This window comes from Passer domesticus, chromosome 4 (genome assembly GCF_036417665.1).
Source record: "Passer domesticus isolate bPasDom1 chromosome 4, bPasDom1.hap1, whole genome shotgun sequence".
Lineage (NCBI taxonomy): Eukaryota > Metazoa > Chordata > Aves > Passeriformes > Passeridae > Passer > Passer domesticus.
Window position 1 is genome coordinate 14044291 of NC_087477.1, and position 21520 is coordinate 14065810.

General features: G+C 52.3%; 1 protein-coding gene and 1 long non-coding RNA gene across 2 annotated transcripts in view; one reads left to right on the plus strand and one right to left on the minus strand.

The window, feature by feature from the left end:
• CCNI (cyclin I) overlaps window positions 1–21520 on the plus strand; it is a 23337-nt gene continuing 1817 nt past the window's right edge. Inside the window, exons 1-6 of the mRNA XM_064416189.1 lie at window positions 1–482; window positions 11937–12093; window positions 17347–17481; window positions 19799–19873; window positions 20035–20175; window positions 20950–21180. Coding sequence (XP_064272259.1) covers window positions 11980–12093; window positions 17347–17481; window positions 19799–19873; window positions 20035–20175; window positions 20950–21180 — 696 coding nt within the window. The 5' untranslated portion in view covers window positions 1–482; window positions 11937–11979. The remainder of the gene's footprint in view (window positions 483–11936; window positions 12094–17346; window positions 17482–19798; window positions 19874–20034; window positions 20176–20949; window positions 21181–21520) is intronic.
• LOC135298534 (uncharacterized) lies at window positions 2580–6538 on the minus strand. Its single transcript, XR_010360537.1, has 2 exons — window positions 5961–6538; window positions 2580–5876 (listed from the first exon to the last, which is right to left on the minus strand). It is a non-coding gene; the product is annotated as an uncharacterized LOC135298534 (long non-coding RNA).

A 21520-nucleotide genomic window follows, 5' to 3' on the forward strand; every position in this document is an offset into this window, starting at 1 on the left:
GGCCTCCCGCATCCCTGACGCGGGGCTTTGTCCGCTGCCGGCGGCGCTGAGGCGAGGCGGTTCCGCGCTGAGGGGCGCTCGCGCCGCCTGGCCGGCGCTTCTTCCTCCCCCCTCCCCTTCCCCTCCCCTCCCCGAACCCCCCGGGAAGCGGCTGGCTGCGGCGGGCTGCCTCTCGCTCCCCTCCCCTCCCTTTTCGTTTTTATTTTATTTTATTTTCATTTAACCCCCCCTCCCTCCCTCCCGCGCGGCGGCGGCCCGCCTACCCCCCCCCCTCCCCCCGACCCCCCCAAAGCCCCGCAGATTCCCCCTCACCCTTCCCGCTCCCGTCATGGCGACATGAGGAGCCCGCCGGCCGCCGCCGCCCCGGGCATGGGCCCCGCACGGTGCTGAAGCGCCGCGGAGGAGGAGCCCCGGCGCCGCCGCCCCGCCATGGGGTGCTGATGGCCGGGCCCCGCCGGGCACCCCGCCGCCGCGCAGGGGAGGTGAGCGCCGCGAGGGGACGGGGGGACCGACCGGGGCTGTGCGGGCCGGGCCGTGCTTACGAGCGCCGTGGTGATTGCACGGGCGCGAAGCAAAGGCGCCCAGGGCATCCTGCCTGCGGTGCTTTGTGTGCCCGTCGGGTCCCTGTGCCGGCCCCTCGGCCCGTGCCTGCATCCCTGCCCCAGGGGTGGCTCTGGTCACAGCGCGGCGCGGGGCAGTTCCAGTCAGAGAAGGTTAGTAAGGTCTTGGAATGCACCTTAAAGGCGACGTAGTCTTAGCCCCTGTGCCATGGGCAGGACACCTCCGGGTGACCCGGTTCTTCCAAGCCCTGTCCAACCTGGCTTGGAGCGCTTTCAGGGTTGGGACATTCACAGCCTCCCTTGGGCAACCTGTTCTAGTGTCTCACCACCCTCGTAGTAAAGAGTTTCTTCAGAATAGCGAGCCTAAATTTCCCCTCTTTCTGTTGTGCCCATTACTCCTTATTCTATCACTACAGTACCTGAAGAAGAGTGTCTTTCCAGCTTCCCTGTGGGCCTCCTGGTTTCGGGTTTTGTTCCTCTGTCTCCGTGTACTTCATTTGTACAGATGGGCTACACTCTCTCCCTGCTTCCCTCTCAGCAATGGAAGAAGTTTCCTTGAAGGAAGAGCAGCATTGTGCGCTCTAAATCCATCTCCAGAGGGGTGAACTGGAGGGAGTGAGATTGCCATGGGCTTTTGTGCCTGCAGTAGAAAGAGTGACAGAAAAAATTCTCCTGAAAACTTGTCCACTGTGCACAGAAAAACCTGCTCTCCTATCCTCCCCTTTTTACCCTGTGAAGGAGGGAAAAAGGAACAATCCTTCATTTTACCACTCTGAAAAGTAAGGATCTTAGATGGCAGGCTGATTCAAGCCTGAATTTAAAAATTATTTCAGCATCAGCCTTTGTCTGCTCCTAGACATTTCTTTCTGAGGTGTGCTGCACCAGCACATACATGGCACAGCCCCTTTTAGAGACAGAAGGGTGAGGTTTTTTAAAATAAAACGTTTGAACTGAGCAAGATGCAAGTGGTGCACGGCACACTTGACAAAGGGGAGCATCTCCCCTGTCACTGCAGGGGTGGCAGCTGTGCCCCCACCTCTGCCCCACTGCAGGTGCACCTGGAGCCTAGGTCAGGCAAGGTGAGGCTGTCTCTCAAAAACCAAATCGTGGCATCTTTTCCTTGTCTGGAGGGTTGAATTTTGGGTCCCTGCAAATGATTCAGATTTGATTTTCAAGTAGTTTGGCTGGCTCGTGGGGCAGGAGCAGGGCTCGTTCTCATCGGTGCCTACACAGACCTCGGCGTGGCATGTGGGAAGCCGATTTTTTGGCTTCTCCCCAGCAGGAACTGAACTTTCACATGGGTGGGTGCGTGTGTATTGATACACACACACACTCACGGAGTTTTAGTTATCCTTCACCCCCATGTGGAGCTTAGGCACAGTTTGATGTGGCAGGACTGATCCTAGCGGCTGCTTTTGCTGCCTCTGTTCTGTATTCCCAAGTCCTGCACTTGGTTTGGTCTGGGACCCTACTTAACAGCACTGATAGTGGCTCTGCTGAGAGCCCTGCTCTGCTGGGATCCTGTCCACACAAGGCCCTCCTCGTGGATGCCAGCCGGGGCCAGGCTTTGCTGCTGTTCCATGTTTGGGGTGTCACAGGGCTGTGACAGCCTGCTGTGAGCAGGAGCTGCCTGGCCCTTCCCTGCCTGGCCCTTGGGAGCTGTGTTTCCCTGGTTCCAGGCGTGTCTTCCATCTCACAGTAACCCTGTGATGCAGTCATTATTTGTGATCCTATTTTCAGGTGGTTCCAGTAATATGCACCTACGTTTACCAGTTTAATCAGGGGTCAGTCCGAGCGGGACACTGTTCAGTGCTGCTGTCTTTGCTCCTGTCACTGCCCTGGGAGAAGCTTTTTGTCCAAATGTTTACAGCTTTGTCAAGCTCTGAGCGTCTCCCCTGTAATTACAGCCCCTTTCTGTGCTCACCTGCCTCTTGGCATCCCTCATGCAGGGGCTGAAATGAGACCTCCAGCAGCGTCCCTGTGGTGGATGGGGCCTTCCCTCAGGACTCTTTCCCATGCACACCTGCAGCCATGGTTAAAGCACTAATTAATTAGCCTTGACCTGATGCTGAACTGGCTTTTGGGGAGCATTTGTATGCACAGGTCTAATCACTGTGTTTTTACGAGGCACTTTTTGTATTTAGGAAATAAAGTTCAGCATCACACCAGTGGAAACGATCCATTTGACCTGGGTGATGGAAGGGACAGATAAAAACATCTGCAGTTTATGCCACATTGAGGGATTTTAGAAAGGTCAGGCAGGACCAGTGGCCTCAGGAAAACTAAACATCATGTTTTGAGTGCCAAATGATAACCCCTAGGACTCGATTGCCTGAGCATGGACCAGACTGTGGGTGAAGAAGACCTGCATCTCCAGACAGAGTGTAACCCAGCTGTGGGGTCTGAATTCTTCCCCTAGAATGTGTGCCCAGAACTGACTTGCCTGGGAACCTGCCTGTATTTGCCTTTTTTCCTCTGCTCCCATGACTTTGTGGGGCCTGAGGAGCTCCTGACCAAAGACCTTTTCAGCAGCATGCTCCAGGGAAGCGGCAGCAAAGCCAGGCTGGCCATCAGGGAGGTGGATTTTAAAGGGGATTCGGAAATACTGCATTGGAAATAGCTATGATTGCACTGCATTCTCAAAGAAGCCATTCTCAAAAGCTAAAAAAGCACAGTGAAGTCACTGAGATGGAAGGAAATCTCAGGTGTCTCCAGTCTCTGTACAAAGCAGATGTGGTCTGACATTTTCCCTTCCTGTGTGTTTGCTGACTGCGAATATTATCAACACTCCTTCATTAACCACAGTGGGTATTTGCACTTGCTGTGCCATAAACTCCTCTAAAAGCTCACTCATAAATAACATGTTGCTGCAGATATTCCATATTGCTCAGCAGCCCAGACACCAAACATCTCTACCAAATGACAGGAGCTGCCGGATGAACCCATCTGCCAGAGGCTTGTGGACCTTTCTGGTGGTTTTCCACTGCACACAGCAAGACCCTGTTTCTGGGCTGGGGTCACTTGACTGCAGTGGTGTGTTAGACAAGAACTTGGCTCCTAAGAACTTCAACCTTCATGTTTTTTACTAATTCTGACTGTAAATCTTGGTGTTGACGTGCTCCTAACTGCAGCCATGCAGCTGAGCCATCAAGCTCAGCTTAGTCCCCATTTGTGGGAGCCCTGCCAGTGTGTCCATGCACGGAGCAAAGCGGGATTCACACAGCTCTGCTGTGGGAGCAGGAGCACTCCAGCTGCTGTAGAGACTGCCTCAGACACTCTGCTTCCTTCCCTTTCATCTGTACCCCCCTCTCAGAGCTCCCATGGCTGGGTTTAGTTTATTTTGGGCTCAGGACTGGTTTTAGGCTGACGGGGCTGCGGGTATATCAGGGCTCTCGTAGGACAGGAGAGATGAAGACGCGGGGAAAGAGACTGTGCCTGTGCCGTGCTGTTGTAGCGGACAACTGGAGTTATATCCTTTCCTGCATTGTCTCAACAAGAGGCTAATTAGTCAGCAAGCTCAAGCTCCTGGAGGATAATTAAGCTTTATAACTGTGGGTTCTCCTTGGTTGATGAGAAAGAGGAGGCAGTACCCTCAGAGCACAAGAATGCTGCTCTGCAGCTACTGTGCTGTACCTCATAATTGATCTATTGTTTCAACAGCAGATAATTCCCCATTTCCTCATAATTATCTCTTTTTACTGCCTCACACTGTATCCTGATATTAGCTGTAATCACTAATTTATCCCGAAGCCAGTCAGAGTCTACAAAGTGAAATACTGGCCTTGGTGAGCACTTAGGCTTTCAGACGAAGTTCTCTTTTGCTGTTGTCAAGAGGAATGAAGCCATGGTAGTGAGACATTTTTTGGATGTGGGTGTTGAGCTGGGTATAAACTTGTTTGGTTTTATCACTGTTCATTGATGTTAATGACTGACTACTGCCGACAGACAAAGAGGTACTGCTGAATCCTGTCTCTGTGTTTTTGCCCACAGAGGCATTGTATTTATTTGGTTTCAGGGGATTATATTACTCAAAAGGTGCTGCATGATGCTTTAAATTCCAAATGCCTGTTGGCCCTTGCCTCTAGAGAGTTAGTTTTTATGGGCTTGAAAGCTTCTGGCCCTGTTGTATGAAATTACTGCTCTCCCTCCTACTTTGTGAGCTTGGTTTTCCTTGGAGCAACTTCCTTCAAGTTACTGTTGATTTATACCAAGTTACATTGGTGGGGGGAGAAGTGAATCATGCCCTGCATGTGTTGCTTTGAGGAGACTACCAGTGAGACATTACATAATGCCAGGTTTGGTTTGCCCCTTTTTTAATTTTAAAGCCTTCTTGCTGCCTGAAGAGCAGACAAGCTGCTCTGGGCTGCTTTGAGCCTTTAGCCCTTGGGATCCCCAAGTGCTTGAGGCTGCAAAGTAGCTCTGAAGGTCAACTTGCCTGAGGCCCCAGCTTGAGCAGGGCCACCTGAAACCAGTTGTCCTGCACCTTGTCCAAACACTCTTTCATTGCCTCCAAGGATGGAAACTCCACAGCCCCGCCAAAGCTCTGTCACCCTCACAGTAAAGACAGGCCACTGATTGTCACCCTCTGGACACAGTCATTCAGCCGCTTTGCAATCCACCTCACTGTCTGCCTATCCATGCCCTACTTCCAGCCAGGAGTCTGCCCAGACTTCCCTTGGCCTTCCTCTAGCTACCCAAGTACTCAAACCCCTTTAGTCCCTCCCATGGCTTGCCAGACCCAATTCAGCTGGGCTTTGGCTTTGCCTGACCTCATCCCCAGCTGCCTTCATTATCCCATGGTCACTGCAGCCAAGGCAGCCTCTGACCCTCATCCCAGTGAGCCCCTCCTTGCAGGAGGGTGGGGGTGCAGTGGAACCCCTGGATCCAGGGTGCTCCTGGGTTCCCTGTGCTCTGCCACACTGTTCTGCCTGCTCACATCACTCTCCTTGGGAGTGCCCACAGGGACCAGGGCACCGGAATCTCCTCCTGGCAGCAGAGCCTGTATCCCCCCTCTGCAGCACTCCCAGGGCTTGGGAGTCATCCCAGCACACCTCTGTGATCCAAGATTGTATTTCACCTGCACACAGCTCTCCATGTTAGCCCCCCACACCGTTCGTAAGCAGACACCTCAGGGAGGCACCCCCATGTGCTTTCCCTACCAGGAAGGGTGTGGGGAATTTCTCCAGAGTGGAACCTCATAGATGTGGCCATGCTTACATGCAGATGCTGAAAGGGACCCCACTTAAGCAGCACTTGTTACTTTTTGAAGCCTTCCTGTCACCTCACATGCTTTGAGCCTGTTTTGTAGTTAAAAACCTTGAGGTGGGGCTGAAGGTTTCCTTTTAGTGCCAGCAGCCACCTGCTTCCACCCTTCCCCTTGTCCCCAGACACCTCCCTTACCTTGCTGGTGGGGGTGGGCACTGCCTGCTTCTCTGTGGCAGATGTGGCTGAGGCTCTGCAAGCTGCCACTCCCAGAGAAATTCCTGTCCACCTCCCATGAAACTCCGATGTTGTGCAGCCTGCTCACTGCCTCCTAAAACTTCTCCAGTCGGCACCATGGCCCTTCCAAGACAGCCAAACCTCCTGCAGGACCGAAGCCCTGGGCACTCCCTGGGGGGAAATGGCCCCGTGGGGTGTCACCACCATGCCTGAGGGTGGTTATCCTGGAGCAGGGCTGCCAGGGTCCCCCCTCACAGCAGCCCAGCTCCACATCAGCTCTGGCAAAAGGCACTGCTGCTGCCTCAGCTGCCTCTTACATAGACTTAGCCCAGGTGCTGCTGGGTGGGTGCTTGGCTCTCCCTAATTCGGGGCAGCTGGTCATGCTCCTGGGGTTCTCTCAGCCCCCTGGTTTAGTGGCTCAGCAGCAGCAGCACTCCCAAGTTCCTCAGAGGTTCACAGGCGTTCCCCATGTCCTGAGCCTTGTCCCCAAAAGATCCAGAGAGTCCCTGAGCAGAGCCCAGGGGCTGCCAAGCAAGCCTCGGTCAGTTGCCTGTGGGAGCCGCTCGCTCCTTTGCCAGTGGTGCACAGGGAATTTGTACAAGGTTCAGCCATTGCTGCCTCGGATTTATCTGTCATTTACATTGGAAAAGGCATAAAAATAGTGGGGGTCATTTCAGCTAGCACTCGTTTCTCTTTGCTTTATTCTGTCTGGTGCTTCAGTTCTGAACAAGAAGATGGCACCATCTTTTTTGGCATGTGACCCTTTTGACTGTCCTTGATGTGACACCCCAGTTCACACAACACAGGATCACATTCCTGACCTGTTCCTGAGCCTTGGGACAAACTCTGCTGCCAAACAATAGCAGGGCCCGTTCCTACTGAAATCTATCCCATGGCCGATTTGTATAAACCTTGTGAGGAATTTACATCTTCCATTAATTTTTAGGTTCAAAAAAACCAAAATCTCTGAGCACAACTCACGAAAATATATTGAGTTTCATCTCTTTTTGTATCAACGCATACGTACTGCAGCTGGAGCTGTTCTCCTAGGGCTGAATCCTGAGTTTCCCTTTTATCCACAGTTTGCTTGGTCTGTTGCTGCCACAGCAGGGAAAAGAGCTGTGATTAAAGCAGCCTGCTTACACCACTTGAAAGCTGTGGCATGGAATATTTGAGCCCTTACTGACCAAAGACCTTTCTGGGCAAAGGCTGCTTGAATGGACTCATCTTGGCAGTTGCCAGACAAAAAGGAAATGCAAACCTCCACCTCCTCCTCCTCCTCTGGCCCTTCCTACCAGAGCCACTAGCACAGGGAGCGGGGCGGGCATGGGTCTGGGAGCACACCCATCTCGCCAGGAGGGAAGAATGGTGACATTGTCTGAAAGTTCAGTCAGGAGTTCATCTTCTGCCATGTTTTTTAAAGCTTTGGAAAATACAATTTTAAGTTTCCTGTAAACAGCAAACCCCTGATGTCAGTCACAAGGCTGGGGGAGTGAAGGGGAGCAGAGATCTCTTAGAAGTGGTCCCGTTTATGGAGCAGCCGTTTTCCAGAGGGCTCCTCCTTCCTAGCTGCTAAATGGACCCTGGGATTTCTGTTTCAAAACAAGACATAAAACCCCTTCCCTCCCTCCCTTCAAAACACTGCTCTGCATTCCCTGTTCGACCCGTGGTTTTAGCTGGCAGGTTCCTTTAAAATGTTTGGAAAAATCCATCTGTTTGGAAAAGCGGCACTAAAATGAGGTCAGCTTTATTTGCGCTCCCAGGAAAAATCTGGTTGGAGGAGAAGAAGTGGCGAGCGTGTGATGTACATGAGCCCGCCTGAGCCATGCTGCCAAAATACCTCACAGCCTTGCCTTTGTAGCAGGTTGTGGGAGGCAGCTCGGGCTGAGTCACACACACAAGTGGCAAGGGCCCTCTTCCTCTCTCTGCCGGCCTCCAGAAGATTGCCTCTTTCCAGTTTGGGCTTAGGCACGGCTCGCAGGAGTGCTGCTTAAAGGTGTGAGATCACCTGCAGGCCCTCCGTCACTGAGAATTCTTACTGCACTTGGTATTTGACCAGAGGGCAGTTTGTTCCTTCAAACAGACTCGCTCACTTAGCTGTTAACCTTTGGAATTATATTCCTAAATGTACTTTTCCCAGCCATTTAGCCTGAAAAATTGTTATTGTCTCACAACACTGTTGAGCTGCTTCCTTTGGCCATTTATTTTGTACGTCCCAAACCAGTTGATTTGAACCCACACTGGTCATCTGCTCATTTATTGCTGTCACCTCGGGCTGTGCTTTGGCCAGCTCAGAATTCCAGACTGCCTCACTGCCGGGGCATGAGGAAAGAGTTAAGCTGAGAGAAAGCCGCAGGTGCTGAAATTAACATCCATCCCAGCCCCCGGCCACAGCTTTGAAATTTCTAATCACAACTTGCAGTTAGACATTTCTGCTAGCAGTAGGCTTGGATCCTTTGAAATCACAGATGGCTGGCTGGAGCTCCGAGCCATCCAGTCTCCTCCTCTCTTCCTTCTGCTTTGCCTTCCCCCCACTGCCCAGACAAATCTGTGTGCAGGTCATCTGTGAGATTTTGTTACTGCTTGCTAAAGCTGAAGCAGATTTGGCTGCTGGTCCCTGGAAATACCAGGGAGGTCTGCAGAAATCGGTGTGGTGCTTTTGCTCTACTGGAATTACTCCCCTTGTTCAGAACACCCACCTGGACTGATGTGCAAAACAAAGACAGTGGGGTTTGCGCTGTCTCTAGCCCTAGAAATCTTGTTCATTGTTTACAAAATGAGCTGTGTTAAAAAAAGCAAACAAACAAATCCCCCACAGCAAACAGAAAACAAGCCACCATCAGAACCAAAGAGGTTTTTGTTGCTGCCCTGAATTACTTCAGTCATCCTGTTTGTAATTCAGTTGTATGAGAACAATTAAATTGCAACTGGGGGCAGGAAAATCAGGAGCTGTGTTAGGAGCTTGTCCTTCTAGTGGATAGTGTCTTCTTGGAGCAGCATTTTTTGTGTGCAGGAGGCACTTTTTATAGTCACTGCGAGTGAGCACAAAGCCTAAAAATAAAAAAAATACTCCTCTATTTTGCATCCCACACAAATGCACCCCCCAAACCATGAAGTGTTATTTGATCAGGGAGTTGTCTGCCCCTATTCCTGCAGAAACTGCTTTTGGAAACTGTAGCCTGCAGCACTTGGCAGCCTAAAATCTCTCCAGGGGAGCTGAAAAGCATTTTTTTGAGTCAAGGTAGCTATAAACTTGGACCAAAGCAAGATCTGTATGAGACGAGAGATCTGTTTTTATGGACCAGCTCGGTGTTTACCGTGGATATGAAGGTGATTTTTGATGCCTCTCACAAGTGAAAACCTCACACCAAGGTTTTGACTCTCTAATTTCAGAGCAAGATCTGACTTGCAGCTCTTCACAGGAGGCATCAAAGCCAGTCCCTTGACTGGGCTCACTTCTCCTTTATTAATTCCCCAACTGTTCTGTAAGAGTTTCAGCGCTGCCAGGTGACCTTCCAGTGAAGACTAGGAACTTTAGGAACTGTTTGAACAGTGGTTGAAAAACTCCCAAAGTAACCACAAGGGAGAAAACCCCAAACCCAAAAAGCCAGCACCCTGGAGCTAAGGGTTAATTCCAAATCAGGGAAAGAAGCAGAAAGCTGGGCTGAGTTAATTCATGGTGTCTGTCCCGGCCTGGGCAGTTCCTCCTGCCGGGGGTGACTCAGGAAAACACGGCAGGTTTTTGGCTGGAGGAAGTGTTTGGTGTGGGGCAGGCTGAGGCCTCCTGCTGCCCCACTGAAGGGTTCTGCAGTGCTGCTGCCCCTTTCCTGGGCTGGGCAGAGAGAAGAGCCCATGGCCCTCCCTGTGCTGCATTTTGGGAAGCTGTGCCAGCCCTGCTGTTCCTCATCCTCTCAGAGCCTGCTCTGCCTGTGCTCCCTTGTGCTTTGGGAAGCCTGCACGCAGTCCTGCTGGCACTTATCTGATGGAGAGCTATGTAAATGGAGATGCAAACTGGATTCAGCCCCGGGGTGCTTGGCCAGGCTCCCGGCTCTGCTCTCTGCTGGAAAACTGCGCACCCTCTTGCTCCAAGGGAAACTTTCAACCACGTCACTCCTCTTCTTTTTTCCCTTATAAAGGTTATTGTGCCTCAGCCCTCAATTGAATTAGGTCCCTGGTTCACAAAGGAAAGGTTATTTTCCCCTCTCTTTTGTCCTTGGCAGGCGGAGAGCAGTTGGCAGCAGCGCTCACTAAGGATGCCCCTTGCAAGGCCCTGGGTGTGTCCTGGCTCCAGGGACACCCGAGCTCTCTGTGGGGCACTGCCAGCCCGGGCAGCGCAGGGACAGCTCGGAGGGGAGCAGGGTAACTAAAAGCTCTTGTCTGCTTCCAGAGGCCTGTGAAACCCATTTGTGTTGTAAACACGGTGGGAATGTTTATCAGCCACAATAGAAGAAAACGGCCTGAAATTTTCCCCTGTGTTGTCTCCAGTGATTTGGGGGTTGGCTAATTACTCTCTCCTTCCTGCAAAACCAAGGAAGGACCATCAATATTTCATATGAGGAGACATGGCCGGGCTAAATAAAGCTCCTGCTTTTTTCCTGAGGAGTGTGGAGCGAGCTGCTCCTGGTCCTGGCTCTCAGCACTGCTCCCAGCACAGCTTTGCTGTGAGATGGTGAGGGATCCAGCCTTTGGGAACTGGCCACAGGGAGAACTGTGGCTCTGATGGGAGGCTCACGAGATGCTAATGAAGCCCCCAAGGGAAGGAGCTGGAGGGGAGGCTGTGACTCTGTGTCCCTGTTTCCCCTTCAGCCCCATTTACAGTGAGTGTCCTCAGGATCAGCCCCAGGTTTGAAAAACAAATGCAAAATCAAGTAAGTGTACGTAAATAAGCTGTGGTTGGAGGTTCTGGAGTTTCACTTCCCCAGGCAGAGTCTCCCTCTGGGCAAGAGAGGAACTTTTAATAGGGATTTTTCATCCCACAATGGCTGTTTGGGGGCTGGTGAGAAGAGGCACGCCACAGAGCTTTCGGAGTCCTTTTCAGCTCTCCTGATCCAAGGTGTTCTGTCTGTTCAGTGACACCTGGGCATCTCGTGTAGGGATATGCCAAGCCAGTACAGGCTGTTCGTGGAGCAGGATTTGTTACATAAAAATCTAATGTGGAGGGGGTTCCTGTGCAGGACAGAGGGCCCTGACATTTATTTGCCACTTAAAACCTTCTTGGCTCTTAAGTGGGCCTGGAGTGTGGTTTATGCCTGGTGCAGTTTGTGTGAATAAAGAATAGCATTTGTTCTCTGTCAGTCTTGATCTTTAAGGCTTCCTTTAGCTCTGGGAAAGCACCTTGAATCTTCATTTGCTGGGAGCTGCTTTTGTTGTTATTTATAATAAGGGATTGTTTTCCCTGTGAATTCTGTTTATTTTCTCAGAGTCAGCACCTTGCTTATTTCCTGTAAATACAGCCTGGACTGTTGTGTTCACATGAAAGTGCCTGGTTAGTGTTTGGCCAGTATCCACCTTGGGGGGATTGCACAGGGCCTCATGCAAAGAATTGGAAGTTTCAATAATTTTCCCATGGATTTTACCCTTCATTTACTATTTCCCTGTTTTGCCTAAGTGAGTTAACACTGTCAAAAATCAGCAGCCATAGTGCTGGTAGGCAGTCTGAGAGCTACTGCCTAAATAACCTTTTCCATCAGATCATCCTCTCCGTTTGAGAGCAGGTGGTGCAATCTGTTGTCTTTAAAGAAATAAAGGACAAAAGCCTTGTCTCTGCTTTGTTTTCCATTTGTAATGGACAGGTTTTCTGACAGGCTGCCCTGCGAGTGAGGCTGTGCCAGGGCTGGGGGAACAGTTCCATTTCCTGCAGCTTTATTCCCCTCTGCGCTGCCGTTTGCCTGGACAGGCACAGCCCAGTGTTTCACCAAGCTGTCTTTGGTTTTGCAGGTAGCTGTATCCAGCTGGGTGGCAGGTGGATCCAAGGGTCACCATGAAGTTTTCAGGACCCCTGGAAAGCCAGAGGTTGTCTCTCCTTCTGGAGATGGCAATCTCTAGGGAAGCTCAAATGTGGAAAGCACATGTGCCGAAAATTCAGCCCAATCAGGTAATGTCTGTCCTTCCCATCATCCATCCCAGCAGAGGCAGGAGGCTGTCCAGGGGGGTTGGTGTGGGAGCACCTGGAGGTGTTCAGGAGCAGTTCCATTTCCTCTGAAGGAAGCGATTCCCTCTTTATTTGATGGACACACCTGGCCCAGGGGTGCGGAACACAGAGCACAGCACACGGGGTCGGGTCTCTGGGCTTGTGGCAGCACACACATACATTGTCCTGATTAAACTCATTTTGCAAACGGTGTGGATTGTTAGTGCCTCTTTCTGCTGGGCACCAGCTCTGCAACACTTCCTAAAAAGCAGCTTCATTGTCTTGGAATAAAATTCACTAATGGCAGCATCCATCTGATGCCTGCTCCAGGAAGAGCCTCACTGACTCCAGCAGGGCTGTTTGTAGAGCAGGGTGCAGGCTCATGTCAGGGGAAGCAGAGCCAGGCATGGGCCTGTTGCAGTGAGGACTGTTCTCACAGGACTGGAGGAAAATTCAGGCTGGAAGAGCCCATGGGGGCTGTGTTGTCCAGGCCCCCTGTTGGGCTGCAGGGAGGTTGGACCAGGCCACTCCTGGCCTCACCCAGGCCAAAGTGGGTTTGTGCTCCTTTGGGAGGAGGCTCTGTCTCACCTGAGCACTCAAACACCTGTGCACTGCACAAAGTTCTGTCTGAAACAAAAGGTGGAATGTGAGGACGTTGTCACAGAATTTCTGGCCCTTAGTTGCCGGGTTGGGCTGAAATAAGCGCACCGTGGGCCCCATCCAGGCTTGCTGTAGTTGCACCACATGAAACGTTCACACAGGTAAGTCAGCTGCCATCAGGGCTAATCCCTGTGCTGTTTGTTTTCTCTGTCTGGCAAACAAGAAGCTGCTGCTGTTGGACAGGAGCAAGTACATTTTAAGGGCCTCGGTATTAGTTTTGTTAATCCCCGTTTCGGTTTCCAAACAAGTGATCTGGTTGTTAGAGGTGTGGAGTGTGTTGTAGCTGTGGCTGTCTTGAGGCACAAACGGCTTAAGACGCTGGCTTATGGTAAACCAGCCTGTCATTCCCTGCTGGCTGTACTCCTGGGGTGATTATACTGCAGGGAGATAGGATCACAGGATAACAAGATAGGGTAGGGACTGGAGTGTAACCAGACCAGATTGATGGGTGAAGATTTCACAGGGACGAGGCACTTGCCTTTCTGCCTTGGTGAAGTTGGTTCTGGTGGCTCAGAAACCAGCACCTGCCTCAGGCAGACTTCCCAGCAATCCCTCCTCCGTGCTTGTCCTTGCTCCTGGAATTTCCACGCCCAAAACTCCCGTCTTGGTGTAGCCTTTTTCTTTCTGTTTTCCTACATGCCAGCTCGGACACTGATGTTATCAGTGAAATGTTTTCTAGCAGTAAGGGACCACTAACTGGGAGTGGAACCTGCGTGTGTGAGTGTGAGGTGTAGGAAGGTCAGAGGGAGAGGAGAGCATAAACACAGCTGCCTGCTTGGGGGAAACCCGGGCTGGGGAGGGCACGGAGCAGCTGAGAACACTCCTGTCTGTAATCACACATTCCCCTCTGTTGCTGTGGTTCAGGACTCCCAACTTGTCCAGCTGTCCCGTGTTCCCCCAGCCTTCACTTTGGCGATGGTGCAGGCACGGACGTGCAATGTGAATTACCTGTTTTCTGTAATAACCTGGGAGAAGGTCAGATTCCCTCACATCCACTGCCTTCTTCTGAAAGCACTTGCAGCAGCCTAAAACCTCCCTTGCACGACAGCGTTGTTTATTGCCCGTGGCAATTGGGAAATGTGCATCCTTCTGTGGATCAGATCTGGCACCCCGGAGCGTGTGGAACTTTCCATTCCCTGCTCTGAGGGTGGGTCAGCTGCACGGAGGTTTAGTGGACTCACCTGCTTTGCCAGTGACAAAACGTTGAGTGCATCTGCAGACGTCCAGTGATATGATTGGAGACACAAGGGAGGTATTTCTGAGGAGTAAACTTTCTGTTTTGACTCCATAGGAGACATTTTTGGTTCTGGTGTTTAAAACCGGAACAAACTCAGTTTCTAAATATGTGACAGTGAGGTCTTTGTGACAGGAAAAAAGAAACCCGCAGTTAAAGAAGCAGGAAGACTTTCCATTTTTAGGATGGGGTGCAGAATCTGTTGGGGACTTGGTTCCTGGTGATTTAATGTACCTGATTCTTCTGTTTTGTTTGTACTTCTTGTCTAAAAATTCCTACTACCTCCTTTAAATGCAGGCCAGTGTTCTGGGTACGTGCAACATACCAAAGCCACAACTCACAAAGGCTTTTCAGCCTGAAAAAACAGTGGGCTGAGTCTGGAACCTCCTCCTGCTTCTCAGTGGATTTGGATTTTTTTTCCCTTCTGGTTCCCCTTGTTGTCCCCCCCCCGTCCTCTGCCCCCATGGGTTATATGAGATGCAGGTGACATTCAGGAGTGCTCTTGGGATTAAGGCTTGAGAAATGGAGCCGTAAAGACAGATCAAAGGTTGATTTTCGCCTGTTACCGAGTAACTTTGTGGCTGAGAGGAGTGTCAGTGAAGATTTTTGATTTTTTTTTTTATAGAAAGAAAGTGTCACTTGTGTCATACCTCCTTTCTTTCCTGTTGTGGCTCACTCTGTGTCCCCACTTGTTCTCTTGAGGAATCCGGAGAGCTCAGTTTATTTCCAGCCCTAATAAAGGTCACCTGCTCACTGCCCAGGAGCCCACAGGGACCAGGCAGCAACAGACACGGGGAAAGAGCAGAGTGCCTGTCTGGGACAGGAGACATTGAGGAGAGATTATCAGCTGAGGTGTTTTCTCTCTATTAGGCAGCAGTAAAACAGAGTCATGTTTGAGTTCACAGACAGTACTTATTTTAGCCTACATATTCCATAAGTCTCAAGGTATGAGAGAGATCAGCATCCCTAGAGATGATTTGCTCTGTGCTTGCCTTCCAGGAGGATCCATATCCTCTCCCCTGGTTCTCTTGCCTGGGCGGCACATGGAAAGTACCTCTGTCCCAAGGAGGAACCTTGGCTTTCCACCCAAAGGGACTTTCTCACTTTCAGCTCCCAGAGTGCCTCAGTTTTGCTTTTAGTTTCAATTAACTAGGAATCAGTGACCTCGCTGCTTAATTAATTTTCCTGTGCTGCATTTTGTTATTTGTGTTCTGAGGGGGTCACAGGGACACCTCTGAGAGAGGGGTAGGGCCTGGTGTTTGTGTGGGAAGCTCCTCCTCCTGCGTGGAGCAGCAGCAGGGTTTGTGGGAGTGGGGGGAGCAGTTCTCACTCCTGCTGCCTGTCTCCTGAAGCAGGCTGCAACAACCTTTCCTGGTGCTTAAACTCACCTGTCTGTGTGAGGGGATTCTGCTCCCATCCTCCTGCTCCTTGAGCTGCAGATAGGGTCTGGAGCAGACACCCTTTTTGTAGGGTTCCAAAAAGAGCTGGAGACTCCCCTCCTTTCCTTTGCTTCCCCGGATAGTTCCTAAGGAGGCAGTTGAATTTTGGAGCTGGCCTTGTGCTGGACATGCACCGAGCTGAGGGTGCTTTGCAGTTGCTCCTTCCTCCCCCAGGCACTGTGGGGCCGGGCTTGGTTTAATTTCACATGCCAGCTACGCTGTGGGTTTGGGTCAGACGCTTTTCCCTTCACGCAAGGACAGGCCCTGCAGGCACTGCGTGTGCAGCTGCTGCTCCCTGAGTGAAACAGGGCCTTTTGCCTGCCCATGGCCAGGTCTTGGAGGGCTGGGGAGGAGAGGCAGCACAGAGAGAGAGGCTTAACTCTTCCCAGCCATGCTGTTTTTAGGAGAAGACCTCACCTTTTGCCTTGGCAGGCACAGGGAAGCAGCACCCAGCCAGGACAGAGGCCACTGGGAGCTGTGGAAGCTGCTGCCTGTTTTGGTGGGATCGAGCAGGAAAGGGATTTGCCAGGGATGGAAGGACTGGGGGGTGGTGGTGTTGAAATCCCCCCAGGCTGCTGAGCAGGAACACCACAGGTGCCATTTCCACCCCTCCTGGAGCACTCCCCTTCTCCCTGGGTTGGGTAAAGCCCAGCTCCCTTCCCACTCTCGGGAGCACCTGGAGCAGAGCCTTCAGTAATCCTCCTGGTGTGTGGTGTGCTCATTGTGCTCCTGGGCCCTCCTGCCCCCAGGGGGGCTCACATTTCACCCTGGAACTGCATCAGTGATTTCAGGAAGAACCAGTGTTCCTTGGAGAAAACAGCAGGTACTTGTTATTCAAGAGCCAGGCTGTAGCTGAGCAGCAGCTGAGAGCAGGGGCCTGCGTGGAGCAGCAGCAGACACGGCTGGTGACACCGGCCAGTGCTGGGGCTCAGGGCAGAACACGGGCACTGTTACTGTGTGGAGGGTACATGTAGGTGTTCCAGTGGTAGATGTAGCCTAAAGTATGTATTTGGTATCGGTATGGGAGTGGTTTTTTCTAAATTCCTGCTGCTTTGCCCTCATGGCATTTCTGGGGGCAGTTACAGCCCAGCTTTTCGTGCTTCTGGACACATCTGGGCTGATCATCCCCAATAATCCCCACTGGAGCGAGACCAGACAATTCCTTGTTGATGCGAAAGGCTCAAGGAAAGCTGGAGATATTTCTGAACTGGGTCACGGGGAAGGATGTCGTGTCAATGCCTGAGCTGTGCGTGTGGTTGAAATGTAGCTGCTGTCCAAACAGATCGATGGGGAGACACGGGCCAAACACCTAAACCAAACCCCAAACCCAAACTGCACGTGAGGCTGTAGCTGCTGCCTCCTCCTTCCCAGTTAACTGAGCCACTGAGAGCCTTGTGGCAGCTGTTTGTAATTTTCTTTATTATAACAGGTACTGAGCTAAAAAATCCACAACATTTGAGGGGAAAAATAAACTTTTCCCCACAAAACCCCAGCTGAGTCCTTCCACTCTGCTGTTGGCAAGGGCGGGGGGGTGTTTGTTCCAGCTGGGAATTGCTGTGCACCTATATGGTTCTGAGCAGGTTAAAAAATAGTAACAATTTTCTGGGAACTACTCTGGAGCTGAGGCTGCCAGTGCTTGACAAACTGCAAGTCACCCATCCTTTTTTCCCCAGAAAAGAGGACAGTGACATTGGAGCGAGGTTTGAGATTGCTGTAAGATAAGTTGTCTTTTCCAGGGCAGGTTTTTCAGATGGGATAAGTACCTGCAGGAGCAGAGTAGGGACTGGGGCTGGCTCCAGGCTCCCTCTTTCCAAGGGAGGCTTTGTTTCCGTGCTGAGTCACTCCTGCAGAGGTAAAAAACCTTTGATCCTTTCTCTCCCCCAGGATGTAGCCATTTCTCCAAGGCAGAGGGATGAGGTCATCCAGTGGCTGGCCAAGCTCAAGTACCAGTTCCACCTTTACCCAGAAACGCTCGCCCTGGCCATCAGCCTCTTGGACAGGTTTTTAGCAGCAGTAAAGGTAAATATTTGCAGCTCCACAGACAGGAGCAGACTCCTGCCCTGGCCACAGTTGGTGTGTGGTCCGAGCTTCCTTCCCCTGGCCCCCGCCCTGCTCACACGTGGGGGGACAGCACCTGCTGTGCTCTGCAGCCAGAGCAGTCCCTGCCCCAGCCTGGGCTGCCTCGGGAAGGCAAAGGCAGTGCCCACGAGCCCCAGGCCAGCCTCGGACAGCAGCACCAGGCATGGGCCCTGCTCACCTCCATGGCTGCATTCCTCCCCTTTGTACCACCCCTAGCAGGAAACCAGCAGAAAAAACTGAGGAGAGGTTTGAGCCTGGCAGGGGGGCTGGTGCTGGGAACTGGGGGGGGGAAAATGGGTGAAGAAAGTTGAAATGCAGACAATGGCTTTTGGATGGGTAGTTCCCTACCAAGCTGCTCCACAGCCTGATGGACTCCAGCTTGGACTGATGTCTGAGAGGTGGGAAGGAAAAAGGGAAGCAAACACAGGGGCAGGCTGTGCATGTGACAGCTGTGCCCTCCTGCTGTGCTGAACCCCACTGGAATGGATGAGCCCCTTTGGGTTTCAGGCTGTTCCTCCATAGAAACTGCTTAAAAAAGGGGGAAAAACATTTGGGCTCCCTGCAAGTGGGCCCTGCTGCCCCCCTTAGCTGGGCTGTGCTTTGCACCTGCCAAGTGACCAAACACAACGTGCTCCAACCTGGAACCCCTGGTCTGCAGGTGTGAAGTCAGGCTTTGGAAGCTTCTCCCTTCCCACTTTTGCTGGGTTACATTCCATGCTCAGCAATCCGTGGTCACGTCTGCACCCGTGTGTGTCTCACCCCACAGCAGCACCCTGCAGGGTCAGCAATACCCCCTAGGAGAGGGCAGCTGGAGGATGCATTCCAGTCCTGTGCCCTTGCCTTCCCGTCTGAGAGACTCTGGTAGAACACAAGTGACATCATTCATTAACTCACCCCTTAAATATTAATAAATATTGATTGTATTTTCACGCAAGCCATGGAAGTTATTATTTTTAAGAATCCCAAGTAGCCGATTTACTGAAATGCTGAGGTGGCAAATATTTAGATCCCTCAGGAGCCAATGCCCTCAAGTGCAGGTTTTCTTCCAGCAAGTTGGAGCAGCCAAGGAGTCTGTAGAGAAAGCGTGGGACTGAGAGTCCATAGCCCACTGTGTGCCTTGGGCAGCGAGCAAGAAGGGGGAAAGGGGCTTAGCCTGGGTGAGCTCTGGGGCTTTGTGCTCCCTCCCCAGTTTTCCTCTCCCACAAAGCTCATTCCTCTGATGCAGCTGAACTCCTGGTTTTTCATCAGGGGCTCCTCTGGGATTTTATTATGAACACCAGTCCCTTTCCCAGGAACAGACTTGGGGATTGCAGGGACTGGCTGTTACCCAGAGCCAGCAGTGTTGGTGTATCTCACTGCACGGCACCCTGGGCAGGGCCCAGTCCCAGTCCTGCCCTAAGGGAGTTCATTCCCTTGGACACCTGCATGCACAAGTGCAGCTTATGAGTGCATGATTTTAGTCTCCCTTTGCCTTCAGCATCTCTAGCCACAGGCAGGAGAGTGCAGCTGCCAGGAGCTGCTCACAGCTCTGCAGCTGTGGCAGTGTTTAGGAACAGCCTCTGCCTTTCCAGCCCCAGCCACTCTGGAGGATGTGGCCATGGCCAGTGGTTGTTACACTACCAGTGGGAGTGAAGCTCCTTGGCAAGGTGGTCACATGTACAAAGCTCACAAAAGAATCCTCCTTTCCCCTCCAAATTCCTCTTACCTTGCCTAAAAACTATCTCCTTGTTTGTGGAAGGGACCAGCTCTCCCTCACTAATCCCTGGGCCACAGTTTTGGGAACTGTAGTGTGAAATTACAAGTGATAATTTCACAGGGGTTTTTTAAGTTTCTCTGAGTTACACTTCCCCAGGCAAAGACGGCGTTTTCCAGTTCCCATTTCCCTTCCCATTCCGTGTCTGACCCGCAGCAGCACTCGGAGCAGAGCTCTGCTGCAGCAGGTGAAGTGACTTTTCTGTGAGGGGATGAGCTCCCCTCAGGATTTTCTCTTTGCCTGCTGTGCTGCAGTGCCTAAACCCGAGCTCCTTCCAGTCCAGTGCCATCCACTGGGATCACAGGGCTGGCAGATCCCTGCCCCGCCTGACGTCACGGAGCAGGGATTTGTGCTTGGCACAGCTTGCCACTGCCAGGGCGTAGCCAGAGGTCAGCCTGCACATCCAGGAGGAGACCTGGGCCTCGGGCTGCCCCAGCAGAAGGATCAGGGCATCACTGCTGCATCACACTGACACAGGGCCCTGTCTGCTCTCCTGTCCCACAGGCCCGTCCCAAGTACCTGAACTGTATTGCAATCAGCTGCTTCTTCCTCGCTGCAAAGACCATTGAGGAAGATGAGGTAACTGCTCTTCCTACCGTGCCACTGTTGGACTGTCTGCCCTCCCAGCCCCGCCTCTGCTTGCTCCTGGTGGCTGCCACCTGCCAGGACAGGAACAAAGCATTTGGTGGGATTTCTCTAATGACTGGTTCTCGTTTCTTCGTTTGCCTTGGCTTTTACAGAGGATTCCAGTACTGAAGGTGTTGGCTCGGGATAGCTTTTGTGGTTGTTCTCCAGCTGAAATACGCAGAATGGAGAAGATCATCCTGGATAAACTGAACTGGGATCTTCACATGGCAACACCACTGGATTTCCTTCATATTGTAAGTAAAGGGCTATTGATGTTCTTTCTGGTGTCTGTCATTGCAAATAATGCGTCAAGAACCTAGAGAAAAATTCTGCCTGTAGGGGAACAAAGACTTCGGAGGATATTTGGAATTCCTCTGTACCTGTAGTTTCTGAAAGAAAATGCTTTGCCAGAGAATTCTGGAGGAGACTTGTCACTCTTCAAGTGCAATATCCAAAATGTGAGCCTGCTGCCTGTCCCTTTGGTCTGGTCTGGGGTGTGTTCAGCCACAGATCAACAGCTCCTGGAAACAGTGCTCCTAACTCTTCACTGCCAATGGTTTTCCTTAAAGCTAAATACCAGGCAGCAGGGAAACAAGGAGTACAGCCATGGAGAAATCCCCAAGGGCAGGCTGTGAGTGTGGATCCATGTCTGCTGCAGACCTGCGTGGCCAAGAGCCAGATCCACACATGAGAGGAGATCAAGAGAAGTGTCCTGAGGTTCTCTGTGGAATTTTATCCTCACTCCTTCCCTGAGGAGTTTGTCTAGGACCCCTGAATGCCACATGTGCACTGGAGAGAAGGGTGGATGGGAAAGCCTTTTGCAGAGCCCTAGAGCCTGGTGCCCAAGCAGGTCCCAGCAGAAGGGCTGCACCAAGCTTTGGCGGGTTCAGCACGTCGGGTTTTTCCCCACGGGGCAGGAGCTGCCTCCAGGGTTGGGCTGGAGGATCCTCGTGTGTGCACAGACTGTTGCCCAGGTGCCCTGCGGCCTGGCCAGCGCTGCCAGCTGCCCCCTGTGCTTTGTCCCGCAGTTCCACGCCGTGGCGGTGTCCAGCAGGCCGCAGCTCCTGGCCCTGCTGCCCACGCCGAGCCCCTCGCAGCACGTGGCGGCGCTGACCAAGCAGCTGCTGCACTGCATGGCCTGTTTCCAGCTGCTGCAGTTCAAGGGCTCCATGCTGGCGCTGGCCATCGTCAGCCTGGAGCTGGAGAAGCTGCTCCCCGACTGGCTGGCTCTCATCATCGAGCTGCTCCAGAAGGCACAGGTGAGGAGCGGGGAGGGACCGGGGCCACGTCCTGCTCAGTGCTCCAGGCCAGCCGGGGCGTTGTGGTTCCTTGCTGCCTGCCGTTCCGTTCGTGTGGGGATGGCTGGGCTCAGCCTCAGCCTGGAGGGACAGCTGTAGGGACAGTGCTGCCAGGTCTCGGTCCTGAGCACTGCATGACAGCGGGAGGAGCCGTGTGCTCTGATCTACAGGGCCCTTGCTGCACCAGGGAGAAACGCACCAGGGAAAAATTCCACTTGTTAGTGGTTCTTCCATTCATTGACAGCATACAGGGAACCTTGCAGGTGCTCTGGGAGCATGCTCCAGCTGCTAAAAACAGGCA